The 21,399-nt window shown below is 34.9% G+C and overlaps 1 protein-coding gene across 4 annotated transcripts in view; it reads right to left on the bottom strand.

The window, feature by feature from the left end:
- Positions 1–1,200: 1,200 nt before the first annotated feature.
- The window catches only part of LOC306863335 (voltage-gated potassium channel KCNC1-like), a 64,434-nt gene continuing 44,235 nt past the window's right edge, over positions 1,201–21,399 (bottom strand). The window contains exons 5-7 of one of the 4 annotated variants that reach the window (XM_079406600.1): positions 19,592–19,612; positions 11,906–11,946; positions 1,368–3,088 (exon numbers count right to left, since the gene is read on the bottom strand). In XM_079406600.1, the coding sequence (XP_079262726.1) occupies positions 11,912–11,946; positions 19,592–19,612 (56 nt within the window). In that variant the 3' untranslated portion in view covers positions 1,368–3,088; positions 11,906–11,911. Of the gene's footprint in view, positions 3,089–7,382; positions 7,652–11,905; positions 11,947–19,591; positions 19,613–21,399 lie in introns of those variants that run through there. The other 3 variants (XM_079406601.1, XM_079406602.1, XM_079406599.1) reach the window with 3 other exon arrangements.

Below are 21,399 nucleotides of genomic sequence, written 5' to 3'. Positions count from 1 at the left end.
ATTTTCATATTAACAAAGCGAAATACTAAAGGTTTAGCTTGAGCCTGGTGTCCTGAGAACAGAAAACGTTTTGATTCCATGATAAACATTTTGTGTAAAACTAAACATTTCAAGACACCAAATTAACATGGTTAGCCATTTTAATTCTGTAGCATTAGAATAACACATTTAACTCAATGGCTATATTTCACATGAGCCTAATGCTAATTGCTAAAGCTTTAGCTTCAGCCTGGTGTCCTGAGATACAAAAACAACTGCTAAACAAATTGCGAAACTGCACATTTATGGACACCAAATTAGCATGATTAGAGTTAGCTATTTTAATTATGTAGCCTATATTACAGAATGACAGATTGATGACACATTTAACTCAACAGGGATGTTTTATTCACCTATAGCTAAATGCTAAAGATTTAGAATTTTCTGTAGCCAATATTTCAGAATGACAAATTCTTTCTCTTCTGAGCTTATCCATATTCAAGTGTTTTCTTTGCTTTCGCCCATCGAATAAGCTATTAGCTGTGATTTTGCTAAGCTAAAGGCTAAAGACTATTGGCAAGGGATGATGCTTGTGTCCTAACTTCCTGTTTTAACAGGAAATACATCAACAAATGACTGCTCTTGAAAACAATCAGACGAGATGAAAATGAGAAATAGCTGCACGGGCAGGCAGAGGTCCGCTGCGGAACTGAGCATTCACATTTTTCACCTGAGATTAGAGACACGACGCCTCTACAAAAACACAGTTTTCCACGCTGCATCTGTTCGTAAGGAAGACGCTGAGACTGGTACGAGTCTCCACTTTGCCTTGCTACAATCTCCATCGAGCAGATCTCTAGATTATCATTCATATTATTGCCAATGAGAGCAGGTGAACTCAAAGTGAGAATGAAACGCTATCAGCCCCGATGCATGTGGGAAAAGACGCCATATCCCGCTTACAGAGGATTCTAGCATCAGCACAGTTGTTATCATGGCTACAGAGGGAACTAATGTTGTACGCAGACAAACATTAGCCGAACACTTCAATAAGAGACGAGATAGACGACTCCTACGGCATACAGAGAGAGATTCACAACCAAAATATACAGTCCAGGCGGCGTTTCGATGGAAGAAATGAAACTGAACGAGAATGTAACACGGGGCAGTATGTAGCAGAATCACTTTTGGTGGCATTGAGATTTGTTTTTTTTAAATCTTAAACTAATAAAACAGTTCAGTGTGTAACTCGCAGTCATTTTTTTTTCCTATTTCAAAACAAAATATAGCTCTTTTAAATATATGAATTTTCTTACATATCCATTGCATATCATGTTTTTTTAATTTATTTATTTTTATTAACATCTTTATTATTAATATCTTTTTTTAATGATTATTTTAGCCCACTTCAACGAAGGGCTAGCAGAAAATACAGTCATGCAAAGTTCTCATGCTGGTAAACAAAGTTACAAAAATGCATTTTTTAACGTTTATTTTCTCTCCAAGTAGTATTTTTATTTTTTTCATTTTTTTTTTTCTCATATATTTTGACATCCATTTTCTCACAGTTCAGTCTACGAGGAAACAATCTCTTCTGTTTCTCTTCTGTTCTCCCTCCAAAAGAGCGCGTTAATATCTTTTCTTTCGTCCTTTTTTTGTATAAGTCGGCGGCTGTTCGTAGGGTGGTCGTCATTGTGTTTTTACAGTCGTGTTCCTCGTGAACCATGGACATATTTTTGCAACTACTTATCAAAATATAAATTTGTTCTTTTTTTGTACATTTATTCTTCTTGATTCGTTTGGCGTGACCGCCCACGCTCCCTCTGATTAGTTAAGAAAGAACGGCGCTGTCAAGCCAATAGGAGAGAATACAAGACAGAGACGGAGGGAAACTCTGAAAAGGCAGTTTTAGACGTATAGACGATTTTTAGAAAGGGAGATTTTAAGACCGTCTCTGCATTTCCCTGACCTTTATACCATCTTTCCACGAAGAAAAAACTAACTTCCACTTGTTATTGGTCCAAGCACTGGCATGTGCATGTATATAATCAATGGCAGCATCAGCTCTACTAAATAAGTTACAAAATAAATCTCTATAATCAAGAAAGAGAGAGACCTTCCTCAATTTAAGGTTTTTGGGGGAATTAAAAAAAAGCACCCCTGGCAGAACAGCCAATCCGTTCGTATTTAAAGGGACGAAAAGTTCAGATCTGACAGGGAACGTCTTAAGTTATTTGTGCCATTTTATCTTTCGTACATTATTTGGTCACAGTTGGGCTTTGGTCTGTCGGGACTGTTTTCTATGTTGCCTTCCCCGAACGCTCGGGAAATAAACTGGAAGACTGTTTGGGAATAGCAACGTACGTCTGTTACCAAAGCAGAGTGCTGCATTTCACTTCTCAGTGCTCTAGATTCATTCACAAAGAAAAGCTACTCTAAGACTCAGACGGGGAGTGGGAACTACCACACGGCAATGCACAAACAACACATTTTGCTGCTAATATGCTGAGTGGGGGAAGAAAACAAGAAAAATTGTGCATGACTAAGCCATTTTTAGTCATTCTGTGCAAACGGTCAATGAAATATCAGTCTGTAAAAAGTCTGTCGGAGAGTTCTCCCAGCCAAGAAATGCTACAGGGTCTTAGCAGAAATGCTACATAATTATTCTAACTTGGTCCTTCATTCTTACATATAGATTAATATACAGAAACTCAGGGCCCAGGTGAGTGTGGCAGTCAAAAAGCCTGGTGATTTGATCTTAAAACGTTGGAATGTTTTCCGTTCGTTCCTTCAAGAGTCTTTTTTTCTCTTTCAGGTGTCAGTGCAATGTTCGGTAGCTATAAAGTCAGTCAGTCTGTAGAAAGAGGAGTGATCCAGAATTTCGGTGAGGTTGCTTTGGTTACCGTGTGAAGATCCGGCCTCGGAAAATTCCAGTTTCCTTGTTTTTCTTTTTTTTTCCCATTTGTTTTTTGTTTCCAGTCACACCCTCTTGCCACTCCGACATTCCTTACGTCCCGTGTGGATGGTACGGCCCCATCTGCCAAATTTTCAGGATTCAGCGACTAACCGTGTCTCCTTAATAGAATTGCCAAATGCTAGAAACTTAACACTGTGGACAAAAACAGAAATATAATGATTTTGTTAGAAATGAACATTAATTAAGCAAAGTGTTTAAAAGAAAAATCACAGAAAAATTAAAACGAATAGTTCTCACAAAAATTTGCTGAACATTTACCGACCCTCATGCCATACAAGATGTAGAAGAGTTTGTTTATTCATCATTTAGCACTTGTTCACAAATGGATCCTCTGCAGTGAATGGGTGCCGTGAGAATGAGAGTCCAAACAGTTGATAAAAACATCACAATAATCCACGAGTAATTCACACCACTCCAGTCCAACTAACATATTGTGAAGCAAAATGCTTCAGTGTTTTTAACGTCAAACTTTTGATATAAGATAAAATACGAGTCTTCTATCCATAATTTAGCTTTCTCCAGTGAAAAATTTGCCTAATCTGAATCAGGTGAGAAATATGCACAGATCAAGCAATGTTAACAAGACAAAACAGTCCAAATTGCTCCTAAACAAATATGTGGGTGGATTTTGGTGTGAGAGAACAAGAGATGGACTTTTTTACTTGTGGATTATTGGGATGTTTTTATCAGCTGTTTGGACTCTCATTCTGACGGCACCCATTCACTGCAGAGCATCCATTGGTGAGCAAGTGATGTAATGCTACATTTCTCCAAATCTGTTCCCATATGGAAACAAACGCATCTACATCCTGGATGCCCTGAGGGTGAGTAAACTGTCAGCAAATTTTCATTTTTGGGTGAACTATTCCTTTAAGATGTAGAAATGCTTTTAAGAAAATCACACAAATACAAAGCTACTGAAAAACCGAAAAAAATAAAATAAAGAATTTGAGACAAACACAGTTAAAACTCTTCTACACACACAGATCTCAAGATGAAGTTGCATGCACTGAACACCGGCTGTGCAATGTATCTTCTCAGGGGTGAAAAAGTCCAGTCCCGGAGAAAACACACAGGTGCTAATTACAATTAATGATAACACAGTGTTTAACCTGAAATATGAAGACACTGGAGATCACACTTGCATATAAACACTACATGTGGCCAATTAACTTTCTAGATCTAGCAGGAATGGAATAGTCCACCCCAGATACATTTTGGATAAATTTAAAATATAATAAGCCACTACATTATCACCGATAAAGGAAACTTATTGATTAAAACTGAGAACAGTAGAAAGCTGGGGAAGGTTTACCTGTGGATGGCTGGTAAAAGTTAAGCATGTACTGTAAGAATTCAGTTAACAGATAATTCATTCAACTATAATAGTGTAAGCGCAGTCATTTATTGTCAGGTGGCGTCAATATATGAGAAAATGAAACAGCTGAACATTGAGATTATGCCTGAGCCACTAACAATATCTATGATTTTGTACATTTTAGTTCAGGTAAGAAGCAATATATCTGTCAAAATGCACCTTTGTGTTGTTTTTACACATTCGAATGTAATCTGTTACACATATTCAAAATGCACAAACACACCATAAACAAACACTCATTTACATACAGTAAATGTCAACATAACACAGTCTTTAAAGCACAACCAACATACATAAAGAGAAAGGCAGAGGTGAGTTTAATGGGCATTCACTCGTGTACATTTGTACAGATCACGTCGGCCTAGAAGCTTTGCATTAACAGGTGAAGCTAGTTAAATCTAGCTAGTGTTGTTAGAGTCTCTACAACAACACTGTAGCCTAAATTATCCTCATAGAAGGCTCTTGCTTTTTTTAATATAAACATGTTCGATGTGTTTCAGTGACCTGATAGTGTTGTATAGGACACAGCTACATAGTATACACAAGAAAAAAAAAATTCTTAACATCCGCATACTACTAGAACAGCACAATATTAATTTTAACATCAATTCACAAATGTAGGAAAGACATAATTAGCCTATTATTATTTTTATCTAGAGAATGAATCTTCTCAACTAACTAATCACTAGAGATGCATAACTAATCAGTTTTAGAGGAAGAAAGTCTCTGGCTTCACAGTGTACGAGGAGGCCTGGCGTCCCGCTACATGTTTGTTAAAATACTATCATTTTAACAAGGATTGGTGCCGGTGTCGTGCAGGATTCAATCCCACCGCAGATGCATGTACAGTAATGTGACAATTATAGTATATTTAAATATATTTTTTGTGTGGATTTTGCATTGATTAGGTGTTCCGGCACCTAATTTTTACATTTTTTTTAATTCAAACTTTAAAATTCAAGATTTACTGTACTACTGATTATAAAATACATAAAATATACTACCATTCAAAAGTTGGGAGTCAGTAAGATTTTTGTTATGTTTTTTTAGGTCTCTTATGCTCACCAAGGCTGCATTTATTTGATCGAAAATACAGTAAAAATTGGACATATTATTGCAATTTAAAATAACTGTTTTCTATTTGAATATATTTAAAAATGTAATTTATTTCTGTGATGCAAAGCTGAATTTTCAGCATCATTACTCCAGTCTTCAGAGTCACATGATCCTCCAGAAATTACAATTGTTGTGTATTTGGATTGCAATGTGTTACCCTGACTGGTAGTATCAAACATGTATTGAGAAATTAGTCATTATCTAAACTTTTCACATGAATGTCCTAACTAGTCTAAAATCATCCTTTCTTCATCTGTCTCCTTCCTGACTTTCTGGGTCTGTACAACAGTGTTTATGTCGACACCTCACCACGGTCTGATCTATGGCTGTATGTTAATGTATTTTATGTTAATGGGCGTCTACCTTCCAGTGATGGTAGAATAAAGGTGTCATGTTTGGGGCTATACTTTGTTTTAGGTTGAAGACCTCCAAACACGTGTCTACCTGATCTATGGGCTAACTCTTAATGGCTTAAATCTCATTGTAAATGGCCAGACTTTGGTTATTATAGAAACCGTACCAATCCTGAATTGGAAAATGCAATCACTTTGGAGGATTGAATCTTGCACAGTGCCGGGTACATTGTAGGATCCAGGTTTGCATGATCGAGGAGCCATGTTTAAAACAAAATGACTCCTTACTGATATATTTACTGTCTCAGCAGTGGGTTGTTCTCCATTGGGAAACTATCACATTTAATGATTAAGAACTAGATAACATACAGTTCCCTATATACTACAACTTTGCAATTATTGCAATGTTATTTATTTTTTGCTATTTCAGGGAAGTATTTTCTCAGAAATGGCTTAATTGCTTAGTATCACCTCTTTTGTTAATGATTCTGGAAGCACTCGGTCACATCGACCTGAATACATAGAAATTGACAAAAAATATACAGTATATATATTTATCCAAAAAGAAACACAGTAACACTTACGTATATATATCATATACAAATTAAACTGTTGTGTAATGTTTTTGAAAACAAAAACAATTTGTCTTTGAAAAACATTCAAAATATAATTAAAAAACAACAGCAGGACACTAACATTGACAAGACAAATAAGAAATGCTCTTAAAATCATCACATCCTCTTCGTCATCTTCCATTCTTTTAGCCTCTTCCTCAAGATTAATTCTCTTGCACATACATTTATAACACCACATGTGCGTACGTTTGCAGCATTATGAATTAGGATGGAATATTGCACATTTTGCATATATATGTGTGAGTGAATGAGCATTTTTAGAGTTTTTTTTTTGGAGCATCATCTTAAAAATCTGACACAGTGTACAATGGCAAACAAAGGAAAATATTTCCATCAAATGTTCTTTTTTTGCTCCTCATGTACAGTTTTTGGATTGCAAGTCTTTGCTCAAGAGGTGGGCGAAATTTGGCAATATGTTATAATGGACAAAACACAGTATGCATATGATTAAACAAATAAACAATGATGATGACCATGTGCAAAATAAAATAAATGGTCACGGAGAGACTGTATTATCAAAGCTCAAATAAACAATTTGCCAGATTCCCCCATTCAATTTTGATTCAATAGTTTTGCAATTAAACTAAATTATTTCAGTTGAAAGACAAATACGAACAAAGTGTGATGCATTTAATTTTTAACCCCTAATGACTGCATATGTACATTATTCTTGCATTAAAAATTCTGCCATTTTCTACAGCCCAGAATTGCATGTATTCACAGTAATATTCATCTTAATTCAGAGTTTGAGGGAAATGGAACACAAAATGAGTGTATTCGAAATTAAAATGATAATATGTTAATATGTTGTCTGACCCTGAAACAATGGGGAAAAACAAAGCACTTCCTTCCGTTCATAAACATACGTACAGTAGTTGACCTGGTTAACCTGCCAAGTCCAGTTCGTAACTAACATGACCCGTGGTCATTGACAAACAGCTCCGTTTAGTGACGTGTATCTACTGACGCGGTCAGTCATTGTTATTGCTATGATTGTGAGTGTGAGGCTGTCCTGCCTTTCTCTCCTCCTTTCCTGAGTCGTTCTGTCACTCTTTCTGCTACAAAATGGAGGGAATGGGTGAGCGGCAGCGACGGAGGGGTCCCGGGGCCTCGTAAGGGTCATAGGGCGTGCTGGTGATGGGGGTCAAACGCAGGGAAGACCCCGCCATTCCTGATATGTTGTTCAAGCTGCGAGATTTCTCGTAACCCGTGGCTAGCAGATCGTTTTAGCAAGTTTAATCGTTAGTGACAGGTTCAAGATGCGTGTTTTTAGATTAAACAGCATGGACGTGGCGTTACATGTTCGGTTAATATATTGATGTGGCAGACGGAAGACGATTTATGGGTAAAGGAACAAAACGAATGGAAACGTGAAAAACGTAGTAAGTATAAAGTGACACAAATGTGAAATTAAAAGTGAAGAGACATGTAAAAGACAGACCGACAGAAGACACACACACACACAGGACAAAACAGGAAAATGAGAGTTATGAAATTCGTCATACATTGGTTTTCCAGAAACAAATACTCCACACATAAACGTTCACACATTCCCACTGGTTGAAGAAAACACCAGCTGGATTGGTTTATGTTTTGGAAGTGGTAAAGCTGGGATTTGATGAAGTGTTTCAGTTAACCAGTGGTAGTTAAGCAGGGCAGTGTAGAGTAAGACTAGACAACAAATCAAACAGAAGTCTTTCTCGGCCAGACTGGAGGAGATTGTCGAGGAAACCACAGCAGCCTTTGTGAAGCATTTCAACTGATTTATGAGCATGAAAAACATTATAAAAGGATTGTTAGTGGCAATTTATTAAAAACAATTATTTGCTGCTGAGCTCATGACTTGACACATTATTAATTATGATATTAATAAATATTAATTATTGGGTATTAATATGGTAAAAAAGTATTATTTTATTTTGTATTTATACATTTTCGAATAAATAAATAGATGTTATTAATTTATGTAGGGTCTGTGTTTTAAGCACATATCTTAAATATATTTACCAAATCTATCTGAATAAGATTTATTAAATATATTTAAGATATGTGCTTACTTAATTTACTTTTCAAAGCACAAGGTAAAAAGAAAATAGTTAACAATGGTGGTATTAAACAGGCAATAAATAAATAAATATTGTATTTATATATTGCTGTTCTAAAGCTAAAAGCCAAAATTATATTTTACAAAGATACATTTTGGTATTAAAGAACCAATCAACCAACCAAACATATAGATAATAAAACAAATATTTATCTAATTATATAGTGCCATTCCAAAGCTCAGTGTCTAAAATTCATATACAAAAGAAGACAAAAGAAAGTATGTATGTGATGCACTAGGTTTCGGAACAGACTGATTGTTGCAGTAATTACTGGAGTAATTCTCATCCAATCATTTCTGTACGATCATATTTCACCCTAAGATGCTCATTAATACACTGCAGTTGAGTAAGTGAACAGAATGCTCTCGTGGACCGCTGGCTGGTTTCTCGGACAACCTCCTGAACATCCTATTATACTTCACTTGACTGGGAGGTCATAAAGCCTGCATTTGTGAAACATAATCATGACAAAAATGGGTCTATAGCACTTCTGCTGCATTCACGTACTGTCAGAATTACCGTAATTACGAGACGGCAACTCAAAGTTTACATACCAGTTACATTTTCTCACTCATTGCACCAAAATGCCTACATATATGGGCTTGCTGCTGATAGGAAAATATCTAAACATTACTTGAATTAACATCTATATTCTTATGCAAAATATTAAGCAACTAATGGTAACTTTTAGTTATATAAAACCTGACCTAAAAGTTGTCAACTACAATAAAATATGCAAAAAGGTAATATATCTACATGTAGCTCCCTAGAAACTCAGAATTACTATAATTCTGATATAACATTTGTAACATAAAAAATGTTTAGTGCATATCAGTGAAAAAGAAATTCAGAATTACGCATGCTACATTGAGCTTTAGTGAGTTTAGTAGTCAGGCTTCTGTGACCAATCATTCAAGTGAAGTGACTAGCAGCGACCTTCAACCCACATATCAGACCCGCTTATCTGTCTCTCTCCCTGTTTCTCCCTATATGTGTGTTTATTTGGGAGAGGAAGAGGTGAATGTGGGAAAAGTTTGCCGCACATTGACCACAGAAAAAAAAAATACTCTGGAAACAAGAAAAGACAAGGGAAAAAAAAGACAAGGACACTTTCCTCGTAAAGTAGGACAACAGCTTGAACACACACACACACACACACACACGTTGGTTTTTGTGGTTTATGGGGACTCTCCATAGGCGTAATGGTTTTTATACTGAACAAACTTGTGTGTGCTATTGCCCTACACCAACCCTACACCTAAACTTAGCCCTCACAGGAGACTTTGTGCATTTTTAGATTTTCAAAAAAACACCATTTAGTATGTTTTTTAAGCCTTTTGAATTACGGGGACATAGGCAGTGTCCTCATAAACCACCTTCATATTGTAATACCTCTGTCATACCCATGTCATTATACAAATATGTGTCCTCATAAACCACATAAACATGCACAGATGCATTCAGACAGAAATTTGGTCAGGTCTGATATAATATGCACCACACACACACTTACGGCTTCTCTATTTCTTCTCTATTTCTTATATTCCACATAAATGTGCACATAATCACAACCAAACAAGGCCATACACATCACATGTGCACACAAAATACTAAGTCGATACAAAATTTATTTCTGTGTAACTAGTTCGTAAAGCCATTCTTTTGTAAAATGTTGCATTCAATGCATAAGAGATTTACGAATGATTCAATGCAACATTTGAGTAAGAATGTTTTTTTGGATAATTCAATTAATGTCTGCATAAGTATTGTTTCGCAAACTATTTAAAGCAACAATGTAGCAAGAATGGTTTTATGAACGATTCAATGCCACAATTTAATAAGAATGGTTTCACAAATTATTCAATTCAAAATTTTATACAAGAATGGTTTTACGAGCAATTTGAACAGAAATTCGTCCTGCTCGTGAAACACTTCTAGTTATGAATTCTATATTCTGTGAGTAGCTGCATTCAAACATGTACAGAACCACAATTTGTTACACTACAAAATACACCTACTATTCACCACAAGGGGTGCCATAGCAAGATATAACATAACTGTCTCCTGCCACTGTCAGTTTCAGCTTCATGTCAGAGAGATAATTCAGTAGCACACAACCTGTACTGTATCTGCCGGTCTGGACAACAGAGCAACAAAAACAAGCTGTGTGGATTCTTTTACCCCTGTGCCTGATCAAGAGCGTGGATCAGACAGCCACACGCTCTTTTGATTATGTTTGTCTAGTAAGAGCTTTTAAAACCATTCCTCAGGAGACAGAGCGCATTAGTGAGGGTGGAATAAGACAGGAAGAGTGAATATATTTCATGGGATTGATGGATACTAGATGGAAGAAGGAGGGTGTTTGAGAGTGTAGCGCCTCACAACACTAAAACAACGGGACGTTTGGATGACAGTGTAGTAAAAAGCAACCTGGCCAACCAATCAAACATGCATACATTAAAAAAGTCCAAATGAACTACAAATATTTTAAAGACAACATGAAATTAAAATGGAACGTGTTTACTTTATTAATAAATATACCTGGTCTTAACAATACTTTTTAGTATAGATTTTACTTTTTGTTTTTAAATAAATTTACATTTTTGTATACTATATTATTGTAATTATAAATGTTGTTTAGATATATTACAGATGGCATATTTAATATATCATATTTTAAAATTACTATCACATCAAATTACTTTAATTTGTCTTATTATTATTTCTTTGTATATTATGTATGATTAAAAAATTATTTATAAATATTTACAAATTATTTAATATTTTTAAATAATATTTTAAAACAGATTATATTTAAAAATTTGTCAAACACCCACTTTTTATGATCCAAATCAATCCAGATGGACAAAATAAACACCCATTCTACATTATTTCCTATACCAAAACACCTTTTCACTCAATATCTTACATTATCAAATTAAATAAGTTGGGAATGACATCTAATGTTGTCTTTAGGTGTGCGTATCTACTGAAGTATTCCTATTAATACATAAATTGGTTTACATAGCAAATTCCTACGTACAGTATACTGCATATTTATTCCTATACATTCCACCAAATGATGAAAATGCAACACAGATTATAATAAATGTTTGAATTCCAACACCTTTATCATGTTAAATGCACACAATGCAACCAGCTCACATGCTAAAGAATGTGCTTTATAGTTTATCTAATATTACTTATACACACAATATTTGATAGTATTATCACGTTCAAAATGTCCAGTAGGATGAGAGCAACAAGATTTGCATACCTACTATGAACCAGGAAAACCTCATAAAGAAGTGTTTCCTGTTTGAACATGTGAGGAACAATTTTAAAACAGTTGATGTACCTACCCACAGTCACGCATTAGAAACTCTGGCGCTGCATTGACGGCCTGGAGGCGAATGAAGGATGAAATGAGTGTTAGTCATACAGTGGAGAGAGTTAAAAAGAGAGTGAATGACATGAAAGAACAAAAAGGGGGTGTGCAAATATCAAAACCACATTTAGATGCCCTAATGTGATGGATAAATATCTTTAATATATGCCACAGTCCATGTGACCACCAGCCTCAGTCATCAAGTAATGATGATGAAAATATCTCAGCATGTTCTCAGAACGTTTTGGCAAGGTTATATACAAACGTTTTCCAGTAATGTCAACCGGACGTTTGTGCAAAGCTCTTACATAATGTTCCCAAATTGTTAGCACAAAAAATATACATTGTTCATGTAAGTTTTGTTTTTTTAGTTTTTTGGATGTTCGTCCAACGGTTTTTAAATGTTAATAGTCTACTAGTTTCAGAGAATATTCAAAAGTAACATTCTAATAGTGTTTGTGAAATGATAAAATGGAATGTTCACTTAATGTTTGTTTAACCGAGAAAAAGAGTTTTTAAAACATTCAAAAACTGGACGTTTTGTAAGTTCAAAGAACATTATATATAACAATTTTTAATAACAATGAAACGTGTTAACTGAGACGTTGAGGCAATAATTAGTAAGTTGTTATCGCCTGGATTGAAAATATTGATTTTGGTTGAACTGATATCCATTCTTAAATCCCAAATCACAGTAAGCTTTGTGCCTTTTTATGTCTGCTATAAAATAAACTCTTGGCTTTCAAACAATAAATACCGATTTGGCGCTCTTAAATATGGCGTACGATGTGCGTGGCTTGGTTCAAATGATAGTTAGCTAGGAAAATAAGTCTGGAGAGGAGCATTTTACCAAGAATATGCACTGTACATATTCATTATATTTTTACTTAACCTATTCTTCAGTACTTATTGTATACTTGAATAAATCCATCAAAAAACAAGTTTTACCTTTAAAAATATCTATGTAACTAACACCCAACTGGAGAATAAACATAATAATATTATAAAAAAAATAGTGCTGTAAAACGATTAATCACATCCAAAATAAGTATTTGTTTACATAATATATGTGTGTACTGTGTATATTTTGTTATGCATATATAAATACACACACATACAGTATATATATATAGAAAATATTTGCATGTATATATTTACATTCATATAATTTATATTATATATATAAATATATTCAATATATAAACATATTTTTCTTAAATATATACATGCATGTGTGTGTATTTAGATACACATAATAAATATATACAGTACACACATATATTATGTAAACAATTTTTTTTATTTTGTATGTGATTAATCCAGCCTGATCTCATGGCAATACATATTTTACGAGGTGGCTAATTTATATGAATTTATGCAAATGACCTACACCTAACCCCGCCCCTAAACCTACCCATCACTGGGGTTTAGACAATCGTACTAAATTGTTCGAGTTAGGTCATACGAATTCATACGAATTAGCCACCTTGTAAAATATGTACGGATTGCCGTGAGATAGCGTTGGATGAATCGCGATTAATCGTTTGACAGCACTATTAAAAAGTTATTATAATAACATTGTTAGTATACAAACTGCCTTATGTGCCGTTTAAATGTTTGTATACACATAAGTTGTTAATTTAAACCTTTAACATTATAGTAATGTACCAATTGAGAGATTTTTTTTTTTTTGGCCCTAGTTTATGTCATATATGTTGCTATGAAGGTCCCATGTATAGCCTGCAATGAAAAGCTATTCCAGCTCGACCTGTTCCGCCAGTATGCCGACTTATCGACCGCTGGGCTGTTAGAGATAGAGAGAGCTCACATTACCCACAATTAAGCTCTATCGATCGGCTTGTGACCAGAGCACTGAACACCACAACCATGACGGGCCGCTCACCGCTGGAATCTGCTGTAACGGGAGAACAGATCCACTGCGCTGATATTGGACTGTGTTATCAAAATATCCTGAAACTTAAACAGTGCCACTTGTTAACCTTTAAGAAGACAGCACCATGCACAATAATAGAGACGCTTGTATTTAGATGGCCTGTAATGTTGTTTATGTTGAAATGGGCTTCTAAATGACAAGTTGTGATATTTGCTGACAGGAAATGCACATTTGCAGTAGAAACACAAACATGCAACATTAATATCTACACACATAGACATGGAAGTAGTGTGTGTGTTAGATATGAAATGAGTCGAGTGATATAGTGAGAAGGCCTCTGTCATTGTAGTTTATGAATTATCTATTATACTTGTTAAATGCATCAATTTAACAATTATAATTTAATGTACTGATTTCAGAATTTATTATAATTACTATGCAAAATACAATTTTTAACCGATTTTTATTGATTAAAAAATCCAGCAAATCTAATTCTGACATGAACATGCTTTATATAATTATGAATCGTACCAATTTAACTGAACCAAATTGCAGATGCAGATTTCACGATGCATTGCGTCATTTAGAAAGGATCATAACTGAAATATTTACACTTCTATTTGTAAAGCATAAGCGGTTCACTAAATATAGACCTTCATGCTGTTGCCTTGATGGAACTAGAGCACACCTGTTTAGTTTTGAAAAATGTTCTGCTCTCAAGGCATATCTCATATAGATTCTCACTTTGACCTTGTTATGCCAAATTAGGTTACAATTTGTAAAATGGAAATATCAGTAAACGGAGAGATGTTTATGTACAAGACAACTGTGCTTTACACCTTCCTAAAAACTGAAAACAATTTAAGGTGCTTCAATAATAATAAAATAAATCAATAAATGGGTCATGTTAATTTTTTTTATTTGTTATGTATAAATGTTTTTTTTGCAACAATGTTTTTTACATAAAAAATGTTTTTTGATGCAATAAAAATGCATGGTGATCGCTGACTGTCAAGTTCAATAGCAATTTGCTAGATTTATTAAAATCAATATTAAAATTAATAAATAAATATAAAATAAAAAAATTAAAATATATGTTTTTAAAGTTTTTAAAAATAATAAATGTTAAAAAACTATGTTTTATCTTAAAAGATTAAGGAATAATGCTATTCATGATATTATATTTATAAATTATTTTTATGAACTTTTGTAATAATTTTACGTACAATGAAAATGCATGGCCATTGTCACTTTTTTCTAGATTTATTAAAATTTAAATATTAAAATAATAATAATATATTACAAATAAATATAGAACATTAAGTCTTAATAAATAAACTATTATTTAATAATAATAATAATAAAGTTTAAATACAATACTAAAATATGTCTAAAAATAAACTTAAAAATGGTCTTTTATTAAAATATATTACATTAAAACTGTTTTATCCCAAAAGATTTAATAATATTTAATTTGATATAACTCGTCAATACGTCAGGTGTTTTACTTTCGTTTCTAGTGTCAAATAAAAATAACTGAAACTAATGTAGTTGCTCTACTATAGATGTTTGCTTGTGAGCATAGGCCAGAAAAAGGGGCACTGATGAACTTTGACCAATTGAACACACACGACAACTGACCAGTTTGAACACACACATAAGACCATAAACATACAAGACAAACAAGAGGACATGGAGGAAGATAACAGGAGATAGAGAACTCACAATGGCTTACAGAGATCCTTCACAGAGACTTCAGAAGTCTGATACTGACTTTGACTCTGAACAAATAGCCTCATGCAAACAGTATTAGAGCAGGGTAGGTTGGTGCTCACGCGCGCACACACACACACACACACACACACACACACACACACTCCTCTAAGAACAGTGAATAAGAGCATTTAGGGATTATATTGCACAGGAAGAGATCGCTTTAACACCCAGAGCAATATATGTGTGTGTGTGTGTGTGTGTGTCTGAAGGTTTTCACAGATGGCAAGTGAAAACAGGAGTATATTTAGATCTTAAATCGTCTCCCGTTGGCACAGTGAGCATCACACACAGCGTACGCTCGCTGTATCGTGCCCAATTAACAGTCTAATGTCCATCTGATGAGGCACTGCAGCTCTGTTCCAAACCCTAGTGCGCTGCCTTGCTGTCTACTTAGGCTGCAAGCTTCTAAGGCAGCATCCAGCTGAAATGGAACCTCACACTGTAAGTGACTGATCTGAAATGCTCTCCATGGCCACTAACTTTGTTAATGATTTCTCACACGGCACACAAATAGGAGACTCGACAGATGCTTGCATTTGATTTCCAACCAAGACTGACATTAGCAGTGGCATAAATAACACTCAAATGATGGGTGAAAAAGTGCATTATAAATAGATAAAACCATTTTCTGATCGACTTCTTGGAAGAAAATCACAATGCATTATGTGATTATGTTTTTCGTGATATTATCCCAAATTTTCAACTAAAAAAATAAATTTAAGCCGAAGCACTCAAGCCTAAAACTACTGAAACAAAAATAAATTAAAGATAAATAGAATTAAAAAAAGAGTAAAAGTAAAAAAAAGTCAAGTTGAATGTCAATTTTTTTTTTAATCAATATTAAAATATGAAACTAACAATACTATTTTTTTATTAATTTGTAATAAAAATTGGCTTCATATTAAAATCTAATTTTATATCACAGGATTTAGGAATATTTGATTCATAATATGTTTAAATGTTTTTCAGAACAAGAAATAGATTTTTTTTTTTTTTACATACAATAAAAAGTAAAATAAAAATGTACTTTCTACAATCAAAATTAAAATATGAAACAAAATAAATAAACAAATATACAAATTAACAAAACAATTTAACCTGGTTAAACAATTTAAATGTTGCCTTGGCAAATAACTGAAATAAAATAAGTTTAAGTAACGTACCAAAATTACTAAAACTAAAATAAAAATAAATTAAAGCTAAATAGAAATAATTTTTTTAAAGTGTTTTTAAATAAATATATAAATAATTATAAAAATGTCATAAAAATAAATGCATTTATTTATAGGGATGTATATTATGTATATTAATAAATTACCTTACAATCAGAGAATATTATCCGTTTTAATTTCTAATGTCAGATAAAACTATGAAACTACTGTATCTGTTTTATATGGTCTATATCAGGGATGGTGAACTCCGGTCCTGCAGAGTTCAGCTCCAACCCTAATTAAAACTCACCTGCCTGTAGCTTTCTAGTAACACTTCAGGCCTTGATCTTGTCCAGGTTTGATTAGGGTTGAAGCAAAACTCTGCAGGGCTGCGGCTCTCCAGGACCGACGTTCGCCACTCCTGGTCTATACTACATGTATGTTTGCTCACTGGGTTTTTGTAACATGGTAGTTTAGCTACAGACAGTTAAGAAGATGCTTTAGCCATATAGAACAACTCACACACACACATATCCTCAACAGACACTGGATGTTTGTCATAATGTTATTTCTGTGTCTATAGGTGCTCTGGATGTTATAGTGACTGAGAGCAACAGCCGTCCAGGAGACGATGCCTTGCTGAAGCCCAGGAAAAATGCCGGGGGAACATGGGCTTGGGTTTTAACACGGTTTGTTCTTACCTTCTCAAAGTCAGTCTGTCTGTGAGTCTGTCCAAATATCCCAGTGTCTGTCTGTCAACCAGTCAGTCAGACGTCAGTTACACAACACACACACACACCTCAAAAACAAGAGCTAACACACACACACACCCAGACCATCGCACACATGTAGGAGTTCACGGCTACGCTAGGAACTGAAGCAGGTTGAAGTCGTATGAGCAGATTTATAGGACTGTGCCACACATAAACACTCTTTTCTCCATCTGCCTGTGGTTTTTCCCTCCCTGTCGCTTTCTAAAAGCTTCAAAGTGTCGCATTTTGCAGCAAAAAACACAAAATATTTAGGCCTACATTTATACTACGTTTGTGTATTTGAACTGCAATCTAAAATTTCCATCCAGTTTCAACAAAAAAACGAATAAACTGATGCATAGTTGTCAGTCATACATTAATGAAACTGGTAGGATTTCTGTAATAGTATACTAAATATGTTTTAAATATACAATAACCAGGTTAAAAAATGTATTGTCAATAATTCAAAGTGTTTTAATCTACATACATCTACAGCTAGCCATAACCATGCTCATGTTTTAACAGATTAAATAACATTTTTAACAATGAATCGATGTTCATAAATTTGAATAAAAGCATTGTTTAAATAAAACCAAAACAGTGTTATTTTATTATCATTGATATAAAATTGAATGATGCATTTGAATGAATGAATGATGCATTTATATAGCGCTTTATTGTGTATTGCTGTACACCCAAAGCGCTTTACAATCATGTGGGGGGGTCTCTCCTCAACCACCACCAGTGTGCAGCATCCACTTGGATGATGCGACGGCAGCCACAGGACAGCGGCGCCAGTGCGCTCACCACACACCAGCTACAGGTGGAGAGGAGAGAGAGATAGAGCCAATCAAGTGGATGGGGATTATTAGGAGGCCATGATTGATAAGGGCCAGTAGAGCGAATTTGGCCAGGACACCGGGGTTACACCCCTACTCTTTACGAGAAGTGCCATGGGATTTTTTAATGACCACAGAGAGTCAGGACCTCGGTTTAACGTCTCATCCGAAAGACGGTGCTTTTTGACAGTATAGTGTCCCCGTCACTATACCGGGGCGTTAGGACCCACACAGACTGCAGGGTGAGCACCCCCTGCTGGCCTCACTAACACCTCTTCCAGCAGCAACCTAGTTTTCCCAGGAGGTCTCCCATCCAGGTACTGACCAGGCTCAACCCTGCTTAGCTTCAGTGAGCAACCGGTCTTGGGCTGCAGGGTGATATGGCTGTGGCTGTTAATATTTTAAATTAGATATTATTTTTATTTTTGTTTTCAGTTTTAATTTTTTATTTAATAATTAAAATAATTTTGTCCATTATTTACTATTTTTGTTTATTAATTTTTGTTTAATTTGAGATATTTTAGTACTTCCAGTAAAACTAAAATTATTAAATGCAAATTTACTCCCACATACACACACACTCAACTAAATAAAATGAGAAATGCTGCCTTGACAGCTAGCTGAAATATAAGTAATTTTTTTTATATTTTACTTTATTTCAGTTAACTTTTATTTCAAGTAGCAACAGTTTTAGTTAAGTAGTTTTAGTTAACAGTTAATAACCTTGAATCAAACAGATGCAAAATGATTTTTTGAGTGCAGAAATCTGATCACATTAACGTTATTAGATTGTTTACGTTCAAACTGTGTAATCAGAATGGATTTTATGCAATTCAAATACATAAATCTTAAATTTGGCCAAAGTATTTTTTGGAGTGAATGCGGTGTTTACAGCATGGCACAGAACCATGAACTTGTGCTCATTTGAATTCACCTTGACCTCTATCGACCCCTGACCTTTAACCCTGGGGTGACTCAACTCGGCACAGCGAACACCTCAACAACCTTCGAGTCTCTTTTCTATGTGTGTGCAGATTTAAGCGTTGCCTCGGTGCACACATGTGTGCGTCCTCCATCGAGCCAGGGCTAAAGGTCACCGGTGGAGTGAGGGAAACACGTTGAAAACACAATAAGCGACGTCACGTCACAACAAACACAACACACACACGCACACACACAGCGAGGAGGAGGAGGAGGACGGGGGGAGATAGTAGAACAGTGAGAGAATATATGAAGAAGCCAACATACAAACGCGGGATATGACACAACCTGAAGAAAAAGACAATACAGAGCGTGTGAGATCCCACTGAAAACACACACACACACACACACTGCAGCAGCTGCAGTTCCATTTGTAATTGCAGTGGATCTCATATGACATTGAAAACAATCTTTGTTACACAAACTCTACAGTGTCCAACTTTGTCCCTTATACATGTAATACTCAATACAGAGTATGAGGTTAGTGTAACAGACCTGAATACGTCCGAGTAAAGATTGGGTTTCTGCTCTCTTCATGAGACGCTACGTTTATACAACACTTTAAAGCATCTTTAAACATTCCAGGTTATTTTCAACCTAACCATTTTGACTCTTTTAAGTCATACAATTACAATAGAAGCCTAGCAGGTAACCCTAACCTATCATAATTATCATAATTTATTAGTATCAGTCAATATTGAATAGCTCATTTTCTTTATTTTTACATTTAGATGACCTTTGCTCTATTTGATTAACTTCAGTTAAGTAATAAAACTGTTAAATGCAAACTTCAGTCTTTTAAATAATACCAATTTTTTATATACATTATCAGTTGCATGATTGTTCAGTCCAATGCACATGCAACTGGTCGGCAGAAGATTCTTCTTGATCTGAATTGCCTCAAAAGGACGATTTAGAAGTTGAAAATAACCTGGAATATTCCAAGAAATACATTTACTCGCTCAGTCGTCTGTCCTCTACACAGGGTGTCAGACAAATGCGCTTTCAAAATGAGATTTGTACCGTCTGACTGTATTTGTGCTGAGTTTTCATGTCTGGTGTTAAACTGGGTGATAAATTCTCCCAAGTGCACAGACATTTTTGTCATTGACTGTCCAGAGCAGCGGTTTAAGAGGTGCAAAAACAAATGAGAGCAAATGCATCTGTCAGAGCGTGAAACCCAACCTCAAACTCATATTCAGCAGCATTATACAACATTAGATTCATTTCCTTTAATTGATGAAACTAATGACAGTTTGTTAGGACAACAGCACAACATCAACACGAAAAATTACACACATCAACAACAACACACCCATGCAGGTGTAATTGTGCTTGTGTTTGGTTTCTGTCTTAAATGGACTTTATGTGCATGTATGTTTAGTATGTTTCTATTTCTGTTGTTGGTTTTTACCTCTGATTACTACGATTTGATTCATGCCGAAGCATTAGAGTCCATTCATCTGTAAGGGGAGGATGATCTCCTAATGCTAACAGTGCCAAATGTAGTTGGGTTGTGTTGAGGAAAGGGCAACCGGGGAAAAACTGGGTTTGGAGAATTGCACGTGCATGGATTGGACATTGTTTGTGTCATTTGTTTTTATGGGTAGAGAGGAGATTTTTGTGGCTGTTGGAGGTGACAGTGCAGGGTCACAAAGTTTTGTGAGATGTCGTGTGTAACAGAAGGTTTGTCACTGAAACGAAGACGAATAGGATCAAGGAAAATTCAATGCAAAAAAAAAAAAAAATTGAGAGAATGGAAGAATAGAGGGTAAAAAGAGGATAGTGCATGTCAGGAAAGAAACAGAATTGAGTAAAATAGACATGCAAAGAACCACCAAACATAAATAGAGAAAGACAGAAAAGATAAAAATAGGAGAGAAAAAGAAAAAAGTTAAAAGAAAGATTTTCCAGTGTGTTTTTAAGGATGTTTTCACACTTGAATCCTAAACTAACCAAATGTAGATTCCTTGAGGTGGACCAAAAAATAAACCAGTTCACATTGTTTCTGGCCTAAAACGTGGGTTTGGATCTCATTTTGACCCATTTTAGTGCTCATTCACTAGCATTGGCTC

This window comes from Barbus barbus, assembly GCF_936440315.1.
Source record: "Barbus barbus genome assembly, chromosome: 44".
NCBI classification, from domain to species: Eukaryota; Metazoa; Chordata; class Actinopteri; order Cypriniformes; family Cyprinidae; genus Barbus; species Barbus barbus.
The sequence above is the reverse complement of the archived record's forward strand: the minus strand, read 5'-3'. Positions and strand labels throughout refer to the sequence as shown.